General features: G+C 42.6%; 1 protein-coding gene across 5 annotated transcripts in view; it reads left to right on the forward strand.

Annotated features, from left to right (window-relative positions):
• Positions 1–22,537, forward strand: part of GSPT1 (G1 to S phase transition 1) — a 37,045-nt gene that overhangs the window by 1,489 nt on the left and 13,019 nt on the right. For all 5 annotated transcript variants that reach the window (XM_082714105.1, XM_082714104.1, XM_082714103.1 and 2 more), the window contains 8 exons: positions 12,731–12,775; positions 12,896–12,937; positions 13,681–13,908; positions 14,905–14,938; positions 18,161–18,238; positions 21,034–21,214; positions 21,837–21,991; positions 22,186–22,326. In XM_082714105.1, coding sequence (XP_082570231.1) covers positions 12,916–12,937; positions 13,681–13,908; positions 14,905–14,938; positions 18,161–18,238; positions 21,034–21,214; positions 21,837–21,991; positions 22,186–22,326 — 839 coding nt within the window. In that variant the 5' untranslated portion in view covers positions 12,731–12,775; positions 12,896–12,915. The remainder of the gene's footprint in view (positions 1–12,730; positions 12,776–12,895; positions 12,938–13,680; positions 13,909–14,904; positions 14,939–18,160; positions 18,239–21,033; positions 21,215–21,836; positions 21,992–22,185; positions 22,327–22,537) is intronic.

Here is a 22,537-nt window from a genome sequence, read left to right on the forward strand (position 1 = left end):
GCCCTGGGTGGGGCGGCCGGGGGCCGGGGAGGCGGCCTGCGCGGGGCGGCGGCGGCAGCGGAGGGCCCGACGGGGCGGGAGCGGCGTGCGGGGGGACACCCGCGGGGCCTGGGGGCCGCCCTTCCCCCCCGGGGAGGGGGCCGCAACCACCCACTGGAAGTGGGGACCGTATGGGACAGAGAGGGAGCCGCGGCGGGTCAGTGCCACGAGGCCTGGAAGTGAGGACAGATGGAGCCGCGAGGGGGTCGGGTGGGCGTTGAGAGATCCGAGGAGTTGGTGAGGACGAATGCGCGAGTTGCCCCTTCACCTTGGGCCGAGGAGGGAGAGCCTCTCGCTGCAGTTTCTATTATTGAGGCTGTAATTGCGTTTTAAATGCCTGTGACACGGAACCGTCCTGAAGGAATCCCAAGATGCATTGCAGCCTTGAGATCCGGCAGAAACTGTTGGCCATCAATACAAAGCTCTTGTTCACCCTTAGCATTTGTGGGCTTGTGAAGTTGGCCCAGTGTCAGGAAGTTAGGGTCACTCCCCCTGAACGTTCCTGGGTTAGGGAACTGCCTTGATCTCTGCGCCCTTTTCCTGAAGTGGGGGCTCGGACCTTTCTCCTTAGTGACACGTTCGGAGTTTCCTTTGCGTGAAAATCGTGTACCTTATTCAGGCCGCCTGGGGTAACTCGCTCTGGCTCTCTGTTGATGGGCCAGGAGCGAGTCTGTTCCCACACTTGAGCGTTTGTTAGGACTCCGTGGCCGTCTTGGGCCGTTCTCATCAGCGCTGGTAGGCATTCTTGCTGTGGTTTCAAGTTAGTCTTTAAAAATCGTGCTGTGTTCTGCTTCAGTGACGGCACGCGTTCAGGAACCGATGGGTAGGAATGTCAAGCGGGAGAACTTTATACCTCCCAGAGACAGGTGCTTATATGAGGAGCTGCCCGTCTCCGTTCCAAGAGCGGAAAGGAAGGAAAAGGTGGAATGTCCTTCCTATTATTTACCCCAGGGTACTGGGAACTGGGTCCCAGATGTTCCCAACAACTTGTGTGTGACACTGGATGGTTCATTTCTCTTTCAAGTTCTAAGTTGGTATTTCTTAGGTAGGTGAACATCAAACTTTTGCTGCGGTTTTCTCCCTAGAGGCAAAAAAGAGTTTGGAGAAAAAACTTCACCGTGTATATGTGGATACACAGTTCGCATTTGGTTTTTTTTTTTTTTTTACTGGTATTTCTTTTATTTGTATAGGCACTTGATGTTTTCTTTTTGAATAAGGAAATCCAGTTTGTTTTGTTTTGTTTCATTTAGATCAAGCCGTTTTGGCTGCCCAAGCTAAGCTAGTTCGTTATCCCTTTTATCCAGCCATTTTCTTTTTGCCCCTCCCCGCTACTTCCTTCGGAGGCTCCAGCACGGCTTGGTCTAACCTGGAACTCCGCTTCCAGCCTATGGAGCCGTCAGCTATCAAAGGACAGTCATCCCTAGAGCAGTGGTCAGGAATGATGGCAGTTGTTGAGTGGCTAGGCACTACCTCTTAGGTGGGGGGATTGCTTTTCTCTTCCTGATAATTTGCCAATTTCAGCTTTCCTCTTAACCCTTTCCTCTGTGACACTACTAGAAGTGGAAGTTGTAAAAGTGTGTGGGGGAGTGGTTGTTGGTAAGAAAATTCCTTACATGGTGTCAGGTTTTTCTTTTTTTATCAGAAACCTATTTTGGTGTTACTTTATCAGGTGCTTCTACAAAATGCCTGTTAATGTTAAAAAAAAAAATGCTCCTCTGTAGGATGTTGATTTAGAAAAGAATAGATTTTCTAAATTGAGGTCCAGAGTTATGTTGAATTGCATGTTCCAGCCCATTGAGGTCCATAAAATACCACCGTTAGAGCAGGGAACTGTGCTTGGAAGAAGCCGGGGAAAAGTTGGAAGTAGCACTTAGATTGAAATTCATAAAGGGGGAACCGTAAAATTTGCAGGTTTTTTTATAGTGAAGAAATAGTCAGTAGGGCAAGCATGTTTTTTTTGTTAGCCATAGCTGAAATTTGTGGTGAGTGTGTTTTGGAAACGAAATACCAGAAGAGCTCTTGAAGGTGTTTATCTAGAGGTAGAGCACCAGAATGAAGGACTTGTAGAATGGGTCTGTCTAGAATGAGTATCTGTCATTTCTCTGGAAAATTCTTTACTTACCCACCTTCCTCCTTCCCTCCCTCCATTCCTTTCTTCTCTCTTTTTTTGGGGGGAAGTAGTTTCAGTGGCCCTTGAACAAGAGGAGGAAGATGCTTTTTCCCAAGGTGTCATTCAGCCTACTGGAGGGCTGCTGGTTATGCCTGTTTTAGCTGTTTTAAGCTGTCCCCTGTCACAACTTGGACATGTGTTGACCTTGAATCCTTTGAAAATTTAATAAAGGTTTCCAAAGGAATGATTAAGTAGAACACATTTAAGTGTTATTCTCTACAGATCCAAGTAAATTGGCTATGTGATGCTTCTTAAAGTAGAGGTCCTGAAATGAATGAAAACAAAAGACATGGGTTACTTGTACTAGAACTAACATTTCCTGTGATCGAATGTACTTGAAGTTCCACTTTGCACCCCAGTTCAGTCTTTTTGTTGTTGCTGTTGTTAAATGAGAAACAGATTTAGCAGTGGTGATCAGGGTTACTTGGTGTCTTGGTTTATTTGGGCAGCTGTAACAAAATACTCCAGACTGAGTGGCTTTTAAAGAACAGAAATTTACTGCTCACAGCTCTGGAGGCTGGAAGCCCAAGATCAGGGTCTCAGCCTGTTCTGGTGAGAGCCCTGTTCTGGATAACCAACTGCCGACTTCCTGTGTCTCAAGGCAGAAAATGGGGAGCTCTATGTGACCTTTTTTTTTTAAATGAAAGATAATCCTGTTGGTGAGGGCTCCACCCTCATGACCTAGGACCTCCCAGAGGCCCCACCTAACTTTATCACATTAGGCATTAGGATTTCAGTATAGAGATTATGGAAGAGACGTATTCAGACCATACAGAGCACCTGGACTTTTGGAACAGCTGGAGCTTCTAAAATAGTTAGTGTGGTGTTCTTTCCACCAGCCCACCCTCTCTCAAAACTGTGCCATTGAAAGCAGTACAGTTAACACCAGCAGTCTTCAGTAGGCCCTCAGAACTGTCTCCAAGGTGTTGTACCTTATATTGTGAAACTTGAATTTTGAAGAGAAATGTTCTTATTTTGTAGTGTTTGAGTTTTGCTGAATGGCTTTTTGTGGGGGCAGGATTTCCTTTTTTTTTTTTTTTAATTAATGATTGAGCTATAACTCACTATAGAATTTACCTTTTTTTTTTTTTTTTAAGATTTTTATTTATTTGTCTGAGAGAGCACGCGCGTGAAAGAGAGCCTGAGCACACGAGAGCATACAAGCAGGCAGAGTGGCAGGCAGAGGCAGAGTGAAGCAGGCTCCCCTGTGAGCAAGGAGCCTGATGCGGGACTCGATCCTAGGACCCTGGGATCATAACCTGAGGTGAAGGCAGCGGCTTAACCGACTGCGCCACCCGGGTGTCCGATACAGTTTTTTTTTTTTTTTTTTTTTTAATATTTATTTGATAGACAGAGATCACAAGTAGGCAGAGAGGCAGGCAGAGAGAGAGGAGGAAGCAGTCTCCCCGCCCAGCAGAGAGCCCGATGCAGGGCTCAATCCCAGGACCTGAGACCATGACCTGAACCAAAGGCAGAGGCTTTAACCCACTGAACCACCCAGGCGCCCCTGTCCCATACAGTTTACCTTTTAGAAGTACGCAGTGGTTTTAGTGTGTGTTCACAAAGTTCTGCAGCTGTCACCATTTGGTGAATGCTTGTTAATCACTCCTCTCTCAAAGGTGACCTCTTCGGAGCCACCGGAGTAGAGAAGATCCAGAATCAAGTACTGGTTTTGTCCAGAAGGGCTCTTAGACTTTATTTACATTAAACGATACCTGTGAAAACTCAGAGGTAAGTTTAGATAGATAATAGATAAAACTCTTGAGATTTGTTTCTCTTTCTGTAAGACCAGAGGCCTGCAAGAACAGTTCTGTTAAGGATTTCTCAGACTTGCATGGGACAGTAAAGAATAGAGTAAGCCTGGGTGGCTCAGTGGGTTGAGCCTCTGCCTTCAGCTCAGGTCATGATCTCAGGGTCCTGGGATCAAGCACCACATCAGGCTCTCTGCTCGACGGGGAGCCTGGTTCCCCCTCTCTCTGCCTACTTGTGATCTCTGTCAAATAAATAAGTAAAATCTGAAGAAAAAAAAAAAAGAATAGAGTAAGCAGAGGAAATCAGGGGAAAGTATTGTTCCTGGAGTTTCACTTCTTTTCCTACCTCATCTTCTATTCTTCCTGGTTATTTCTTTTCCTGCCTTGACTTACTGATTATCAGTTTGAGCTATTATTTCATGATTTTACACACTGTTAGAAATTTTGATTGGGAATAAACCCTGTTTCAGGCAGGTTTTATTTAATGTAGTTACTAGTACATACCTTTTTGCATTCTTTTGCCCTTTGCTTATTTTTCATCTTTTCTGGAATGGTACTGCATGAAAAGACAGCAGTTGAAATTTATCAAGCGAGTTAGAGAAATGTAGAGAACAGGTTTTAACCCTTGTTTTGCCTGCTTTTGTTCACTGGGAAGGAAATACCTTTTTTTTTTTTTTTCTTTTTTTTTTTTTTTTTTTTTTTAATTTTTTTAGAGAAAGAGTGTGTGCACACAAGAGGGAGGGACGAAGGAGAGAAAGAGAGAATTCCAAGCAGATGGAGCCCCACGTAGGACTCCATCTCATATACCTGATACAACCTGAGCTGAAACAAAGAGTTGGAATGCTTACCCGACTTTGCCCCCCAGGTGTCTCAGGGAGTAAAGTCTTAAAGTTTAAAATAGTATTGTCTTTCTGGTTGAAAAGAAGGGAATGAAAGACAGGTTTGATAATGTTTTGGGGCGAATTAGCGGAATGTTTTGATATGCGAATCTGTGCCTTGCTTATATATATAGTGTGTATATATATATACACACTATATATATGTATCCTTCAGAACACAGAATGCTTTGCTGGGCACTTGAATGGATGCTGCTAAGAGTTTGTGATCCCTCAAGGAGCATAGAAAGGGATGGATCAAATACCCATTTTACTCTTGTGGGAGACCCAAAGTGGTAAGAGGGCCATACAGAGGGGGTAGAGGGTTTTCAAAGCTGAGAGGAGGAATTGCCCACAGATTCCTTATGTAAATCATTTCAGTCCTGTCACCCTAATCGTAAAACTACACATCTATTTTCTGCTAAGTGTTCTTTGTGAACACTTTCTTTAAATTGAGATCTGATTTATATACACAGTCCACCCTTGTGTTCTCTATTGTAGTAAGCTTGCTAGGAATTTGCTGGAGTAGAGCATTGGTTCTCTCTTTTTGTTACTTGAAGCACAGTTGGCCCACAGTGTCAGTTTCAGGTGGAGAGTGTAGTGGTTCCTCCCAGCACAAGTAGAGCTCCCGTCTGTCTGTGCCCCTGTACCCTGCTGTGCCTCGGGTCCCCATGAGCATTGCTGGCTTTTCTTTTTACATTGCTTGTTGTCTCTTTTGTATGAGCAGCAGTGAGTTAGTGCAGTCCTGGTGGTGTATCTGTTGGGCCTGTTAATTTAGGATTGCATCATTCTCTTCACAGTTCTTAAAATCTTTGGGAAGCAAGAATTTGGCCAAGAAGTTGAAGATTCTTTTTTTTTTTTTTTAAGATTTTATTTATTTATTCGACAGACACACAGCAAGGGAGGGAACACAAACAGGGGGAATGGGAGAGGGGAAGCGGGCTTCTCGCCAAGCAGGGAGCCCTATGGGGAACTTGATCCTAGGACCCTGGAATCATGATCTGAGCCAAAGGCAGACTTAACCGATTGAGCCACCCAGGCACCCCTAATTCTTGATTGTTCTGAGAACAGTCGTTGTTCTGCAATCGTTGATTCATACAAGGTGTGAATCCTTGTTTTCAGTAGATTTTAACAAAGCATGGCTGGCCTGTAGATGTGTTTGGTTTTTTCATAAGTGGCTTTGTTTTGAGGAAAGCTGATTGTGTCTTACTCCAAGTTGAACCAGATTCCCAGCATAATTCTAGTTCCCAGGTGAGAGAAACATTCAGTAAGGTTTTTCTGAGCATCTGTTATTAGCCTGGCCTGAGAGTGGTGACACAAATTCCAGACCCCCTTCCGATTAGGTAATGGTAGCTCACTTCGCTTGAAACAAACAAAAAGTGTGTCCTTGTGCATGACCTTGGGGCAGTTTCCTGATTGACCATTTCTGCAGAACTCCAGTGTGTTCCATACTGCTAAGCGTTCTGTCTACATCTCCTTTGGGGGTTGATTTTGGTCACATACACGTGTTTTTCTGTTCTCTTTGTACCTTATTGGGGCAGCCTGAAATGGTTTCGGTTGATACATTTTAGGTATACCTTAAATTGTTTTTGACTTAGGTGGGATATAAACCATAGATGAATATTGTAGGGTTGTTTGAAGAATCCAGTGTGACTTAACTCTACAGAAAGCCTGATCAGGTTGGTACGTAGCATTGTGTAAGTGATTGAGTAAGTAGGGTTTTGGAAGGTGAGGGCTAGGAGTGACCCCAGCAGTAATAAAATGGCTCATTTTGGATAAAGAAACTGAAGCCTAGAGATGCTAAGTGAAGGCCTAAGGTCACTTACAGCTTTAATGCCATGGTTAATTCTAGAATCCACATTTGCCAGCTGCTTGTTCAGTGCTCTCTGCACACATCACTGTTTAATAATGGGAAGGAGGGTATGCCTAGAGCTAATACTCCAAACAGCGAGGGTCTTCTCACTCAGAAATTTGCCTTTCTTGTATTTCTTTCTTTTTTTTTTTAATATTATACTTATTTATTTGTCAGAGAGAGAGAACGAGCACAGGCAGAGTGGCAGGCAGAGTCAGAGGGAGAGGCAGGCTCCCTGCGGAGCAAGGAGCCCGATGTGGGACTCGATCCCAGGACGCTGGGATCATGACCTGAGCCGAAGGCATCTGCTTAACCAACTGAGCCACCCAGGCGTCCCTTGTATTTCATTCTTAAATTTTTGTTATTACTATGGGACTTTTAACTGCTTGTTGTAATCATAAATGTACTGAGCAGTTAACACTTGCTTAATGTGGAATCTTCACCACACTGTAGGTACTGTTAACACATTTTACAGATTAGAAAATTAAGGCTCAGAGAAGCTAAGGAAATTAGCAAGGTGACATCCATGACTGAACGGAGGAGCTACGATTAGAATCTAGGTCTGATTTCAAAGCTATTCTCGTAATGGTTACTCTGCTAGCCCTTTCCTGGTGATTTGATATTAAAAGATCTTTTTGGCCGAGATGCTTTTTTCAGAAAAGGAGCCCGAGTGTGTGGGCTATGCCACTGTCTCCGTGTTCTGTCTCAGGGGGAGCCGACTAACATTCTCAGAAGGAGACAGTGCTCTAAAGTAATACTTAGAAATTGCGTCTTCGTGCGTCTTAGGAAACGATGACGTAAAATCATTAAAACAGCTGTGTTCCCTGCTGTGACATCATGCCTTTTATTTTTAGAGTGTTAGGTAATTAGAGCAAAACCATGGGCCTTTGTACGTGTTCTGTGGGCTCTTTCTGATGTCTGCCTTTACTGTTCTCTGATTTTGTTTGTGGGAGAAAAACACCTCAGCGTGCAGTTTTGGTGAGACTGCGTGGTCACGTGAGCGCCAGAGAAGGGTTCCTTCCTTACCACGCTGCACTTGCGCATCTCTTGGATATTGTTTCTCTAACCCCGTGTTAAAAAGTTGGCACATGGCATTTACTCTCACATTTACTCTCTTGAGCCCTGACAGGAACGTAGTAAACGTAAGACTGCTAAGAAACCTGAACCAAGGGGCATCTGGGTGGCTCAGTGGGTTAAGCCTCTTTCTTCAGCTCAGGTCATGATCTCAGGGTCCTGGGATCGAGCCCCGCATCGGCTCTCTGCTCAGCAGGGAAGCTGCTTCTCTCTCTCTGCCTGCTTGTGATCTCTACCTGTCAAATAAATAAATAAAATCTTTAAAAAAAAAAAAAGAAAAGAAAAGAAAACCAAACCAATAAGACCACGAGGAACTAACCCTGCAAAAACAAAAAGAAAGCGGAAAAAAACTCAGTAAAATCAATTGTGTGTTTCTTTTCTGTGGTACATGTGCTGGGCCAGCCTGTGGGGACTACAGGAGTAGAGAAAAAAGTCTCCGTATTTCAGAAAACCGCCATCATTCTGGAAGTCTGTGATCTCCTGGGGAACCAGAACGAAGATCTTTGTGTGTGCACCTATAATTGAAGGGAGGGTCCTGTCCTAGAGGAGTTCTGAGGAGGGATCCTTAGCCTTCAGATGGTGGGCCGGGCCTGGAGTGTGATGAAAGTGGAGCGTCGGGTGTGGCCGGTTCGCACAATGGAGGAAGCTGTGTGAGAGCAGCTAGAGCTGTGCACTTGTGGCTCTTTTTTTTTTTTTTAAGATTTTATTTATTTATTTGACAGAAATGACAAGTAGGCAGAGAGAGGAGGAAGCAGGCTCCCTGCTGAGCAGAGAGCCCGATGTGGGGCTCGATCCCAGAACCCTGAGATCATGACCTGAGCTGAAGGCAGAGGCTTGAACCCTCTGAGCCTCTACTTGTGGCTCTTTAATTAATTGAAATTAAGTCAAATTTAAAATTCCATCCCTCAGTTGGGGTACCACCTTTCAAATGCTTAATAGCCACATGTGATCTGGGACTGTCCTGTCAGCAGCACAGATGACATGTCCATCACAGCAGAAACTCATTTTTCACTTCTGTACAATGTAACACACTATGACTTCTGTGACAGCACTAACATTGTTTTTATTTTTTTCTTTAATGAGCATAACATTTCGCTAACAGGACAGAGTCTCATGCTCTGTCGACTGAAAGAGCCATGATCAGATCTTTTAAAAATATACTTGTTATAAAAATTATGGTGAAATAAATTGTGGGTCGCTTGGGTGGCTTAGTTGGTTCAGCGTCTGACTCCTGATTTCCCCTCAGGTCACGATCTCAGGGTCATGAGTTTGAGCCTGGTGTTGGGCTGCACGCTCTGTGTGGAGTCTGCTTCCCTCTCTTTCCCTCTCCTCCTGCTCGCTCTCTCAAATAAACACATCTTTAAAAACAAAAATTACAGTGAAATCCATGTAACACACAATTAACCATTTTAAAGATTTTACTTACGTATTTGACAGAGAGACAGAGCAAGAGAGGGAACACAAGCAGGGGGAGTGGGAGAGGGAGAAGCAGGCCTCCTGCCAAGCAGGGATCCCGGTGCCGGGCTTGATCCCAGGACTCTCTGATCACGACCTGAGCTGAAGGCAGACGCTCAATGACTGAGCCACCCAGGCACCCCCAATTAACCATTTTAAGGTGACTAATTCAGCCAGTGTTATGCAGTCACCACCTCTGTCTAGTTCTAAAATTTTACCACCCTAAAAGGAGACCCGTGCCCATTAAGCAGTTACTTCTCATTCCCTTCCCTTCCTCCCAGTTTCCGGCATCCTCCAGCCTGCTTTGTCTCTGTCCATTTATCTGTTCTGAACATTTTATATGCATGAAATTGTACAGCATGTGACCCTTTGTGTCTGGCTTATTTCACCAGGATCAGATCTTCTCTAACAGTTGTAAGATTCAGATTATCATCGGTGTTAAAGCACAGGCAGTAATACTGCCTGACAGTGTTCTGGTAACATCTTTCACTTCTTGATTTAAAATTTGTGGTGATATACCCAGTATCACACCTACTTCATTAATCTTCCTTTATCATGAACCAGAGGATTAGTTTCCCTTTTAATTTGGGATATGGCAGGTTACTCACTGATGCACTGATTACTTTCCCACTTAATTAGAATTGTTCCTTTTTTGAATACTTGACAAGGTGTATTTCTGAACATGGAAACACCATTGGCAAATATGAAACCATAATGTCACTCCTTATTTCTTGGGAGGTTTACTGACTTTTCCTTCTCTGGGAATATGAACTGTGCTGGACTTGAGCAATCATGGCTATCCGTTTGTTGACCATGAACAGATGACTTTGGGCCCCAACAGAATTCTAAGCCTGGGCTTGTTGGTGCTAGTAGAGTCAGGATGTGATATGCATTATGAGTAGAATGAACTGGAAAGGTTTACCTGTGGGTATATTTGTGTGCATGTGAGAAGGCCGGATGCAATTACATTGAGAAGTTTAAATTTAAAAGAATATTGTGCTCTATCTGACTTTTCTGGTTCATAGTTGCAGAAATACCAGTTCATGAATGTCAATAACACTGCCATTAGGTTTATAATGTGATCTGTGTCTGGATGCATGGAAAGCTTTTTTCCACCTTGGGCAAGGTATGGTCAACTTTTTATTTTGGGGCCCTTTAATACCAAGGTATATATTAAGCACTTAATTGATTTTGGTGCTTGACTCTCTCTGTCCCTGTGAGCTTTACAAAATTAAGGCAGACGTATTACCAATAGGATGTTTTGAAAAATAAAGCTGTGAGCAGATTTTCATTAAGGTGCATTCTGCAGCCACAGAGGTGGTCTCGTGGCTGATGTCATTATTCTGAGAAGTGCCTTACAGTTCTCTGTATGTATTGTGTATTTGTAAACCTAAGACTTGGTTGTAGAACTGGGTGGTCAGGTATGTGTATTGTTGGGTTTTGTAAAGCTCAGCCTCAGTTCGGGGTATCTTACTACATGATCTTTTTCCTGCCTTGACACACTAACTGCATCATCTCTGACTCAGTGTACTTTTATCGAGTAATTTTTCAGCAGGGGCTGTTTGAAGACAGGCGAGATGGCGCTTGTCTTAAGTTGGAAAAGCCCAGCTGGGTCGGGTTTGTCCGAATGTTAGATGGAGTGATTGCAGTTACGGACTTTAGGGTGTTTGGAGGGGATTGAATGAGTCAGCACATCAGGGCTTGTTAAAAATCATTTGGAGTTACTTTGCCCTTGCCTCCAGCGCTGTGTGGGTTCGTGGGTGCCTCGGTCCAGCCTGGCACACATTTAATAGTCAGTTGTGCTGGTTGGTAGGGTTGAGAGTATCCTGGCGCAGGTTAGTGGGGAGAGATTCGACTGTCGAATACTGCTTGGTGCCAGGAGGTACTTAATAGACACCAAGCAAATGTATTCTCTCATGTAGCTGTTTCAGCGGTCCTGTCAGGTGGATGGCAAGTGGTTTCCAGAAGTCCAGGGACGGAGCTGCATCTCACAACTCCAAGTGGCAAGGCGGCATTTAAAGCAGGCGGCGTCAGCTTAGCGCCTGCCCCTTACCGCTAAAGCTGTGCTGCCCCCTCCAGCCCGAGGGAGGCTTATGAACTTGATTCACTTAGCACAGATTGGCTTTCTCTGAAAATTGAGCAATTTTTCCTTCCCCTACCCATAAACTTTTCTTTGAAATGGGAAAACTAAAAAAAGGTAACCTCTGTTACATCTGAAATATAATTCCTGTTTCCTCCCAGACCTTGTTCAAATGATTTTTTTTTTTAAGTTTCTGTTTATATTCGAATCCTGTAGACTGGGGTCAGCTTAGACCTTTCACTTCCTCCTCCTGCCAGATGAGGCCTCAGTTATCTTTGCACGCAGCCCCTCCTCGCTGGTGGGACCAGTCACAGGTTCGTGGGGCGTGCTTGCCTGTAGTGGTGATGTTGGTTTTTCTGCCAGTGGTATTTTTCCCCCCTCTCTAGTTATCTCTTTCCACTCTACAGGGACCTTTCCAAGTGACACTCAGCATGTCACTTCTTTTGGAAGAACTTGGTCGCCCTTTACCTTTCAGGAACAGGAAATCACTTCCTTCAACACTTCACCTTGTTGAAGAGTGGGCCCCAAACTGTCCAGACTTACAGGTGTTTCCGTGCAGAGATTTTAAATACAGGCTTTGCAGTTTATGAATTCATTATTTATTATTTGGTGTGCAGGGTTCAGGTGACTTCAGATTCTTTGATACCTTTTGCATCTTGGAGTTTTTTGTTTTGTTTTGTTTTGTTTGAAGCAAGGGCACTTTCATATTGGAATATCATTTAGGTTTATCAGATATTTTTAAAAATTTACAAATTTGTAAATTAATCAGTATATGTTTCTCATTCCTCTCTTCCAGGGATGTCATAAGTAGATTTGCATGGAAAAATAGTTCTGTGGAAACCGGGTTGTTGCTTGAGCTTAGAATTCTAACACAGGGCAAAACTGGTTTCATTGTAATCATCATTTCTGACATGTTGTAAAGGATCCTTTGCATTTCAAGGACTTCATGTGAATGTCCTTTTTATTTTGTTGGCATCCAGTAGAATTTATTCAAGGATCTTAGTAATAATGTGTGATTATGGGATCTTAAAAAGAGCTAATCATAGCCTTCTTGGGCTAGAGCTACCAAGAGAGAATTTAGAGAAGTCATAATGTGTATTTGTTGAGCAGAACTTAGTAATTTGATCTGCATTGGGCTGCAGATTACTTTTATAATGCCTTGGAAAAGTTTTATGAAGCAAATTAAGAGAAGCAGCATACCTTTATAAATACATTTCAGTTACTGAAAATGTAAAATCGGCTATAGTCATCGATGTTTAAAAAGAATTTTTAAACAGAGACTTCTGATGTGAACACCTGAGTTAGTTGCTATTGGTCTGCATTATTGAGGTTTTTGTTGCGTTACTGAAATTTTATTTTTACTGTATTTTAAAAGATAGATGAAAATGGATGTATAGGACTTAATTTTTAATTGAACTTATTTCTATTAAACAGCACCTGTGGAACCTTCTCAGGAGGAACAGTCATTATTGTGTGAAGGTAATTTCTTATGATACGACCCTTTGAATGTCTAATTGAGAAAACATTAAGTTGTCTATAGTGTGTGAAGCCTGGATAATTGTTTTGTAAATACATATTATATCTCAATTTCTTGTCTAGGTTCAAATTCAGCTGTTAGCATGGAACTTTCAGAACCTGTTGGTAAGAAAATTTCTGACCATATTAATACAGTAATATGAAACCCTTTCAGGATGTAAGGTGCAAATGTAAGTGTCGTGGTTTATTGTAATGCCTGCATTTAAAACTGACTTTGAGTCTTTGCTGTTGGGATTTAGAAAGCAGGACTGGGTGGCCGTGAGCACTGCCGTGATACCCCGAGTGATACCCCGAGTGACCGCAGATGGGAAAGCTGAGTGGAAGAGCAGTAAAGGCAGTTGAAGGACTTGTGCTTATTCCATGTCCTTTGTGAAAAATTTCCTTCCTTTTTGCAACCTTGTTACTCTAAAGGGTGTCAGATTCCCCGAGTCATTGATAAAGTTGATACCAAATGACTTGCAGAGGGAAAAGCAAAGGTATTATAAGTCGCACGTTCCGATTTTAAACTTTTCTTTCCTGTTTTCTTTGTCAGGACATCCTGACACTGGAATCCCTGGGCCCTTAGGAACGGGACATCTCCTGTTTCCAGTTTGTCCTTATGGAAATGAAGCTTTGTTAAAATAGCAGTCTCTCAGAGTCTCTGAGTCAGCTCTGATGTCAGCAGTGGGGCTGACTTGAAAGCTGTAATCCTTTTCTGTTGTGAAAGAGATTTTCCTGCTTATGTTTCACTAGATGTTAGGAAATAGAGCTAAATATGCAAAGTTCTATTTGTTGTTTAAAGGCATCTGTGTTTTACAGTACAGATTGTAAGTCTTTTTCAGAATACTAAGTTAAATGTCTTATTTCAGTAGAAAATGGGGAGACAGAAATGTCCCCGGAAGAATCATGGGAGCACAAAGAAGAAATAAGTGAAGCAGAGTTAGGGGGTGGTTCCTTGGGAGATGGAAGACCCCCAGAGGAGGGCACCCAAGAAATGATGGAGGAGGAAGAGGAAATACCAAAACCTAAATCTGTGGTTGCACCCCCTGGGGCTCCTAAAAAAGAACACGTAAATGTGGTATTCATCGGACACGTAGGTAAGTTGCACTCCTCTGCAATGAAGCAATGACCTGTCGTTAGCTACATCGAACAGCTACCTGGAGATGTTTATTGGAACTGAACAGAATTAATGTGAAATGTTTTGATTTTTTAACTCGCTAGATTTTTTTAGCTGACAAAATATCGCCAGCGCTTTTGTTGGACAAATAAATAATTGTGTAATGGCATGGAAGCTGGAAGAAAATAAGCTTCAGTATATTTGTATGGGATGCACAATGGTTTGTAGACCCCCCCAATGGTGGCTAATCATATTATGACATCTGGTAATTAATATCCTAGAAAACGGGCCTGTTGTTCTGTGTGAACTTCAGTTAATGTGTTAATTTTATGAGCTTCATCTAACCTAGTTTTAATTTTGTGTGATGAAGAAAATTAATAATTTGGAGTGACTTCTGGATGTTTGTCAGATAACCGGTTTAGCACAAAACAAAACCCTATTTAATTTGCTCAGATGTTGTCTGACCATCTGACTTAGGCCCAGAATCATGAGAAGGGAACACAGAATCATGTGTCCTTTTTTTGTTTCCCTTAGTCTCTGCTTTCTCCTGGATATAGTGCTACACCATACTACTTTTTTAGTAGCAAGAACTCCTTTGAAATTTGTAAAGGAACATCTGTATTTGCTAATATTCGTGAAAGGCAGACTACCTAAATGTAGTTCACAGCCCTTTGGCTACTTTTGCTCTCCCCTGAGATTCCCCTTGGGTAATTTATATTCTTTTACTGCTGTGCTTTGAGCTGAAGGTCAGAGAGCAGTCTGTTGAAAAAGTCTGCTTATCAGTAAAGTAGTTCTATCAGTATAAGTCATTGTTGGGTGCAAGAGGTCTTGGCAGCTTCTTTTACAACTGAAATTATGTAATTATATGTGCTAATTGGTAATAGTGCACATAGCAGGGTTCTTGGGGGGGTTGTTTTGTTTTGTTTTTCCTTTATGCCTGTAGTTTGCACATTATTGATATTGTTGTTCCTTTTAGATGCTGGCAAGTCAACCATTGGAGGACAAATAATGTAAGTCTGTATTTTTTGTTAAATAAGAGTTAACTTGATTGAATGAATTTTGGGCATTGTAAACATACAGTCCTACAACGGAGATAAAACAGGTCTCCAGAAAATGCTATAAAGACCTTACCTGTAAGGAAAGGTGATGTTAAGGGACGCCTGGGTGGCTCAGTTGGTTGGACGACTGCCTTCGGCTCAGGTCATGATCCCGGAGTCCCGGGATCGAGTCCCGCATTGGGCTCCCAGCTGCATGGGGAGTCTGCTTCTCCCTCTGACCTTCTCCTCACTCATGCTCTCTCTCACTGTCTCTCTTAAATAAATAAATAAAATCTTTAAAAAAAAAAAAAGAAAGAAAAGAAAGGTGATGTTAAGAAGGAATTTTTGCAGTGTGATAATTGCTAGTATTTTTTGATAGATTTTAGGTATTCCCTAAAATTCTTTTATTATCGCTGTCAGACTCTTCTGGAACATTTTAAGTGTATTTACGAAGGCTGTATTTTAGATTTTTAAAAAATTAAAGCTAATATAGGGGCACCTGGGTGGCTCAGGTCATGATCCCAGGATTCTGGGATCAAATCCCTACATCGAGCTCTCTGCTCAGTGGGAAGCCTGCTTCTCCTCCTCCCCATGCTTGTGTTCCCTCTCTCACTGTGTCTCTATCAAATTTAAAAAAAAAAAAATTTTTTTCTTAAAGGAAAATAAAAGCTAATATAGAACCCCAGGTTATAGGAAATCATAATTTGCTTTAAATATGATTTTCTTAGGAATAATGAAAACCAGAACATGAATCTGGTCGTGGTGGGGGGGGACCCCCTTATTCCTTATTCATGAACTCTTTATTTATTTATTTATTAAAGATTTTATTTATTTGACAGAGATCACAAGTAGGCAGAGAGAGAGAGAGAGAAGGAAGCAGGCTCCCTGCTGAGCAGAGAGCCCAATGCGGGACTCGATCCCAGGACCCCGGGATCATGACCTAAGCCGAAAGGCAGAGGCTTTAACCCACTGAGCCACCAGGTGCCCCTCATCAACTCTTTAAATCCTAGGTGGATTAATCAAAGACCGGTAGTCTAGCTAGCATGCTAAGATAATTTGTTATCTTAACTTTTTATTACATACAGAAGCTGTCCGAGTATGAAAACACCCTGGTTGATCTTCAGCAGTGGATTCTAGCATTGAAGAAAATTTTTTTAAATTAGCAGGTCTTATAATTTCAGTACACCTGGCTAGCTCATTTCGTAGAACTTGAGACTCTTGGTCTCAGGGTTGTGAGTTCAAGTCCCCCACATTGGAGATAGAGATTTTTTTTTTAAGGTTTTACAATTTTTATCCCTGCTGTATTAGATCTTTTTCTTTAAACTGTATCATCAGAGGATCTAGAGGGCATATCTTCATTGTCTTGCCTTGTAATCTTAGTTGGTGATCTTCCCAGTTATTTCTGAAAATTCAACAACACACCTTTAAGTTACTAAGTAAGGATCCTTAACTAAGGCTCTGTGGATGGAAGTGTTGGACCCATTTGATTTTGTGTATTAGGAGAATGTATATGTTTTCCTTACAGGCTGTAATTTTCATGGGCATTTAACTAGGATTCTGTGCTCATCTGGTTAAGAACGTGCACTGTCGATGACTCTGCAGAGAACCCACAGAGAAGAAAGCTTGAACAGGAAGGCTTTGGTTTGGATTGAGTCAAGGGAAGCAGTTCAGTATCTAAGGAATTGTTTTACAATTACTATTTTGAATAGTTTTTTTAAAATATTAAATTCTGAAATGTATTAATAAGATTTAATTACCTAGACAACACTTCTTTTATATATATTTATATTTGCCCCTTAAAAAAGTTTTTATTCTGGGGTGCCTGGGGGAGTCAGTCAGTTGAGTGTCCGACTCTTGGTTCTGGCTCAGGTCATGATCTCAGGGTCGTGAAATCGAGCCCCGTGTGGGGCTCTGCACTCATCAAGGAGTCTGCTTCTCTTCACCCCACCCCCCAACCCCAATCGCACTGCACTCTCTCTCTAAAATAAATTTTTAAAAAATGTTTATTCTGGGATGCCTAGGTGGCTCAGTTAGTAAAGCGTCTGCCTTTGCCACAGGTCATGATCCCAGGGTCCTGGGATGGAGCCCCACATGGGGCTTCCTGCTCAGCAGGGAGCCTGCTTCCCCCTCTGCCTACTCTGGCTGCTGCTCCCCCGCTTGTGCTCTCTTTCTCTTCTCTGGCAAATAAATAAAATCTTCAGAAAGATTTAAAAAAAGTTTATTCTGGGGGCGCCTGGGTGACTCAGTGGGTTAAGCCGCTGCCTTCGGCTCAGGTCATGATCTCAGGGTCCTAGGATCGAGTCCCGCATCGGGCTCTCTGCTCAAGGGGAGCCTGCTCCCCTTCCTCTCTCTCTGCCTGCCTCTCTGCCTACTTGTGATCTCTCTCTCTCTCTCTCTGTGTCAAATAAATAAATAAATAAATTTAAAAAAAAAAGAAAAAAAGTTTATTCTGAAATAATTTTAGACTTACCGAAAGGTTACAAAGCCAGTACAGAGTTCCCATATACCTTTCATTCAGCCTTCCCTCTAGCGTTAACACATTAAATAGCCGTAGTACAGCCCTCAAAACTAGGATAACATTGGTTCAGTGCTATTAACTAATCTGTGGCTCTTACACTAGAATTCCACCAGTTTCTCTATGAGTGTCAGTTTTGGCTTCCAGGATTCACCATTACATTTCAGACGTTCTGTCTCAGTCCCCTCCGGCTTGCGACACTGCATCGAGTCTCCTCTTCCCCAACTCACAACTGTCATTAGTCCGGAGGGCGCTGTTGACGGTGCTGTTCAGTGTGGGTTCGACTGAGCTTTTTCACGGTTAGATTGAGGTTGTACAGTCGGGCAGGACTATCATACAGGCCATGTTGTGCGCTTCCCAGAGCGTCCTGTCAGGGGTGCCTCACGTCAGTTCTCAGTGTGTTCTCTACTTCTGTTGCTCTTAGCCAGGATTGCTTGGCAAACGTGTTGTCTGCCAGGATTCTCCGCACTAAAGTTACTATTGTTCCCCTTTATCTGGGAGGAGAGAATTTGAGACCATGTAAATATCTTCCCCTGTGATACTTTCTTCTATTTCAGCATCATCCATCAGTGGTTCCTTTATTTTAAAATAGCTGTGTTCTGGAGTTGAAATCCCCTGAAGGGCTTCTTGACTTCTCTGAATAATTTGTAACTGTTTACTTCTTTTTTCTTTGTTTCCAGGTATTTGACTGGAATGGTTGACAAAAGGACACTTGAGAAATATGAAAGAGAAGCTAAAGAGAAGAACAGAGAAACTTGGTATAGTAGACATTTACGGCACTATAAATTACAGTGAGGGAAGGACTGCCTGCTTAATGCTGTTGTCGTCTACTTAGTTATCTAAGCGTGTGAGGTCTGAAGTGGTGTCATAACAGAGGAGAGGTTTCCTTTCCCCTATACTACAGAGTAGATCAGCTCCCGCTGACCTCACAACTTGCACAGGGAACGTTCAGGAACATTCACACATCTAGTAATAGACTTGTTGGATAAGTTCTAAACCATTCACTTAATAGGGTCATCACCTAACCACTGAAAAATTGCGTTTCTAGATTTTATTACAGCCAGAAGTAGAACTTAAGTTACAGTGGAATTTGAGGAGAAAGTAGGTGAAATGATAGTACTTAAGATAGGATGATTAATGATGTAAATAAACACAAAAATAAAAAGAATGGACAGAATTATTGACAGTGGGTTGCCTTTGAGAGGTGAGAGAAAGGGTCAGTTTTCTTTCTAATCTCTTTTTAAAGCTAAGATTTGACTGGGACATTCATGGTTTTTGTTTTGTTGTTGTTATTTTTAAATCGTATTCCTCTCTGGGGTGCCTGGGTGGCTCAGTTGGTTAAGCAGCTGCCGTCGGCTCAGGTCATGATCTGGAGTCCCAGTATCAAGTTGGATGTCGGGCTCCCTGCTCGTTGGAGAGTCTGCTTCTCCCACTGACCCTCTCCCCTCTCAAGCTCTCTCTCTCAAATAAATAAATTTTAAAAATTTATTTTTTATTTTTTTTAAAGATTTTATTTATTTGCCATAGAGAGAGATCACAAGTAGGCAGAGAGACAGGCAGAGAGAGAGGGAGAAGCAGACTCCCTGCTGAGCAGAGAGCCCCATGTGGGGCTCGATCCCAGGACCCTGGGACCATGACCCGAGCCGAAGACAGGCTTAACCCACTGAGCCATCCAGGCGCCCCTAAATTTTAAAAATTTAAACAAAAACATATTCCTCTGTATTAAGGGAGAAGATGGTCAATGTTATATCAAAAAATGGATTACATACTATGTAATACACATGATAAGGTGATCTAGATTAACAGCTACTATTCTAGGTGGTCTGAACTTACATAAAGCATTTTCACATGGCAGGATATCTGAAATAATTTTTAGCAAGTAACCCTTGCTCCCAAATGGTGGTTACTGACTTCCACTTTTGAAAAATATGTTTAGGTATGGGGCACCTGAGTGACTCAGCCATTAAGCATCTGCCTTCAGCTCAGGTTATGATCCCAGTGTCCTGGGATCGAGCCCCGCATCAGGCTCCCTGCTCAGCGGGAAGTCTGCTTCTCCCTCTCACACTCCCCTTGCTTGTGTTCCCTCTCTACTCTTCTTCCCACTCATGCTCTCTCTCTGAAATAAATTAATTTAAAAAAAAGAATCTATACAGGTTTGAGGCACTTGGGTGGCTCAGTCGGTTGAGATTTTGTTATTTATTTGAGGCAGAGTGCGCACGTGCAAGTACAAGCAGGGGGAGTGGCAGGTGGAGGGAGAGGGAGAAGGAGGCTCCCAGCTCAGCTGGGAGCCCGATGCAGGAGATACAGGACTCAATCCCGGGAGCTTGGGATCATAACCTGAGCTGAAGGCAGACGTTTAACTAACTGAGCCACCCGGGCACCCCAGAGTATTTGATTCTTGATCCCAGCTCAGGTCTTCTTCCTCTCATGGTTGTGAGTTCACACCTTGCTTTGGGCTCTATGCTGGGTTTGGAACTTACTTAAAAAATACATATATATACAGTTTTCCCCCATCTAAGAGTAAAGCTTTCTTTTGAAACCTTTTGTAAACCAGAATGGCATAAAACAAAAAAGCAGTTGTCATTAATTTACATGGAGAAGTTCTTGAGTATTCCCAGACCCACAGAATAATCTCCCTTAGGCTTTTCTGATACCTTTAGGGCTCGCATCTTGATAATGGGTGCACAAAATAAATGGGTATATAACACAGATGCTCGCAGACACAGTTCAGAGCAACGGCAGCTTGATGCAGATGCTGCGTGTAGTTCCTGGGGAAAGCTGGAAGGGCTTGAGGGCGACACTCACTGCTCAGGGTGCCACACTGTCTCTGGGACAGCTTGTTGGAGAACAGACGCTCAACATGCTAAACACTATCCTGTCTGACTCTTAGTTTCGGGTCATGCCATCATCTCAGGGTCCGGGGATTGAGCCCTGCATCCGCCTCGGCACTCAGTGGGGAGCCTGCGTAAGAGTCTCTCTCCCTCTCACCCTTCGCCTCCCTCTGCTCACCAGCTCACTCTCTCTCAATAAAATAAATAGATAAAACCTTAAAAAACAAAAAACCTCTTCAATTATCTTTCAGTTAGCAAAAACAGGTACTAATATAGGTATTTATTTAATTTTTTTTAATTTTCAAATTTTTTCTGACATAGGGCTTTTATAAAAGGGAAGTGGCATCACATGAACTTTGAAAAATCAGGGGATACCCAGTAATTGACTGGATATTTGTAAAAGCTCCCAGGTGTTTGAATCACAGTAATACAAGTTTCATTCTCTATATTTTCATTTCAGTCTAGTCTTGTTTGTGATTTAAAAAAAAAAAAAAAACGTTTTTTTTATTCTTAAGTAATCTCTGTGGGGCTCAAACTCACAACCCAAGATCAAGAGATGTGTGCCCCACTGACTAAACCAGCCAGGCACCCCTGTCCTGTTGATGATTTTAAGTGTATGCCGACCACAAGGCTGGATGTCATCATTACGCCTTTAGTGCTAGGGGAATATCTTAAAACCTTACGTTTTTAGCAATGTTAACTTTATTTTCAAATTATTTCAGGTATCTGTCTTGGGCCTTAGATACAAATCAGGAAGAACGAGACAAGGGTAAAACAGTAGAAGTGGGCCGTGCCTATTTTGAAACAGAAAAGAAACATTTCACAATTCTGGATGCCCCTGGCCACAAGAGTTTTGTCCCGAATATGATAGGTGGTGCTTCTCAAGCTGATTTGGCCGTACTGGTAAGTACGACCTTGCCGGTTCACCTGCACATTTGTGAGCAGCCCCGCTCAGTGCTTGAGTTTATCCTCCCAAAGCTGAAGTGGAGGTTGGAGTGTGCTGTAAGACACAGTGACAAATTTCATTTTCGGCTCACTCATCTGCTCAAGAGATCTTCGTAATTGGATTCCCTTCGGAAAACGTGTTTCATCTTTTCTCTGCCATTGCTGTTACCTATGACTGTGTCAACTGTGTCAGAGTTTAGTACCCACTAAATGCCAGGCTGGGTCCACTTTGTACATACCGTGTGTGCCATGGGTGCAGAACTGAGTAAGAAATGATCTGTTTTCTTAAGGCCTCAGTTGTTTCACGGGGTGGTTTTTGTTTGTTTTGTTACTGTACCAGCACTGAATCACATACTTGTTTGAACTGCAACATAGATTTTGGAAGATGGGGGATCAGAAGAAACATTTACCGAAATCTGAAGCCAATTAGACATTGTGACATTCAAAAGCACGCAGGTTATAGCTCATGTACTGGTATTTCCTTGCAAAAAGCTTCTGACAACTGAAAGGAAAGCTGTTTCACTGCTCAGGGGGTATACCTGACTGAGTATGTAGGAATAAACTGTATTTCTTGGAATAGGTCATCTCTGCTCGGAAAGGAGAGTTTGAAACTGGATTTGAGAAAGGCGGACAGACGAGAGAACACGCAATGTTGGCAAAGACGGCGGGTGTGAAGCACTTGATTGTGCTTATTAATAAGATGGATGATCCGACGGTAAATTGGAGCAACGAGAGGTGAGCTTTGCCGTCGGACTAGCTCTTTGGCCGTCGGACTAGTGTTTGCAGGCGTGGGAACGGAGTAAAGGGTGGTTTTGCTATGCTGTGCTTTTTTGCCCCCTCGGGTTTTTCTAAAACCTGAAGTTGTTTAATAATGAGCCTAGAGTCCACTTGCTTTATATTATGATTGAGTTATTTATAAATACTTACAGATACGAAGAATGTAAAGAGAAACTAGTGCCATTTTTGAAAAAAGTTGGCTTCAATCCCAAAAAGGACATTCACTTCATGCCATGCTCAGGACTGACGGGAGCAAATCTTAAAGAGCAGTCAGACTTTTGTCCTTGGTACACGTAAGTAACCTTTTCTCTTGTGGAAAAACTTTGTCTTTTCAAGTTATTTCAGAAAACGATGTAAGTAACTGTGGCTTTAAAAATACCATCACCTTTGCTTATTTTTTAATTGGGTTGTCTTTTTGTTACTGTATTTTCACTTCTTGATGGTATCCTTTGAGGCGCAACAGGTTTTAATTTTTATGAAGTCCAGTTTATTTTTTGTTCTGTT

This window comes from Mustela nivalis (assembly GCF_964662115.1).
Source record: "Mustela nivalis genome assembly, chromosome: 19".
NCBI lineage: Eukaryota > Metazoa > Chordata > Mammalia > Carnivora > Mustelidae > Mustela > Mustela nivalis.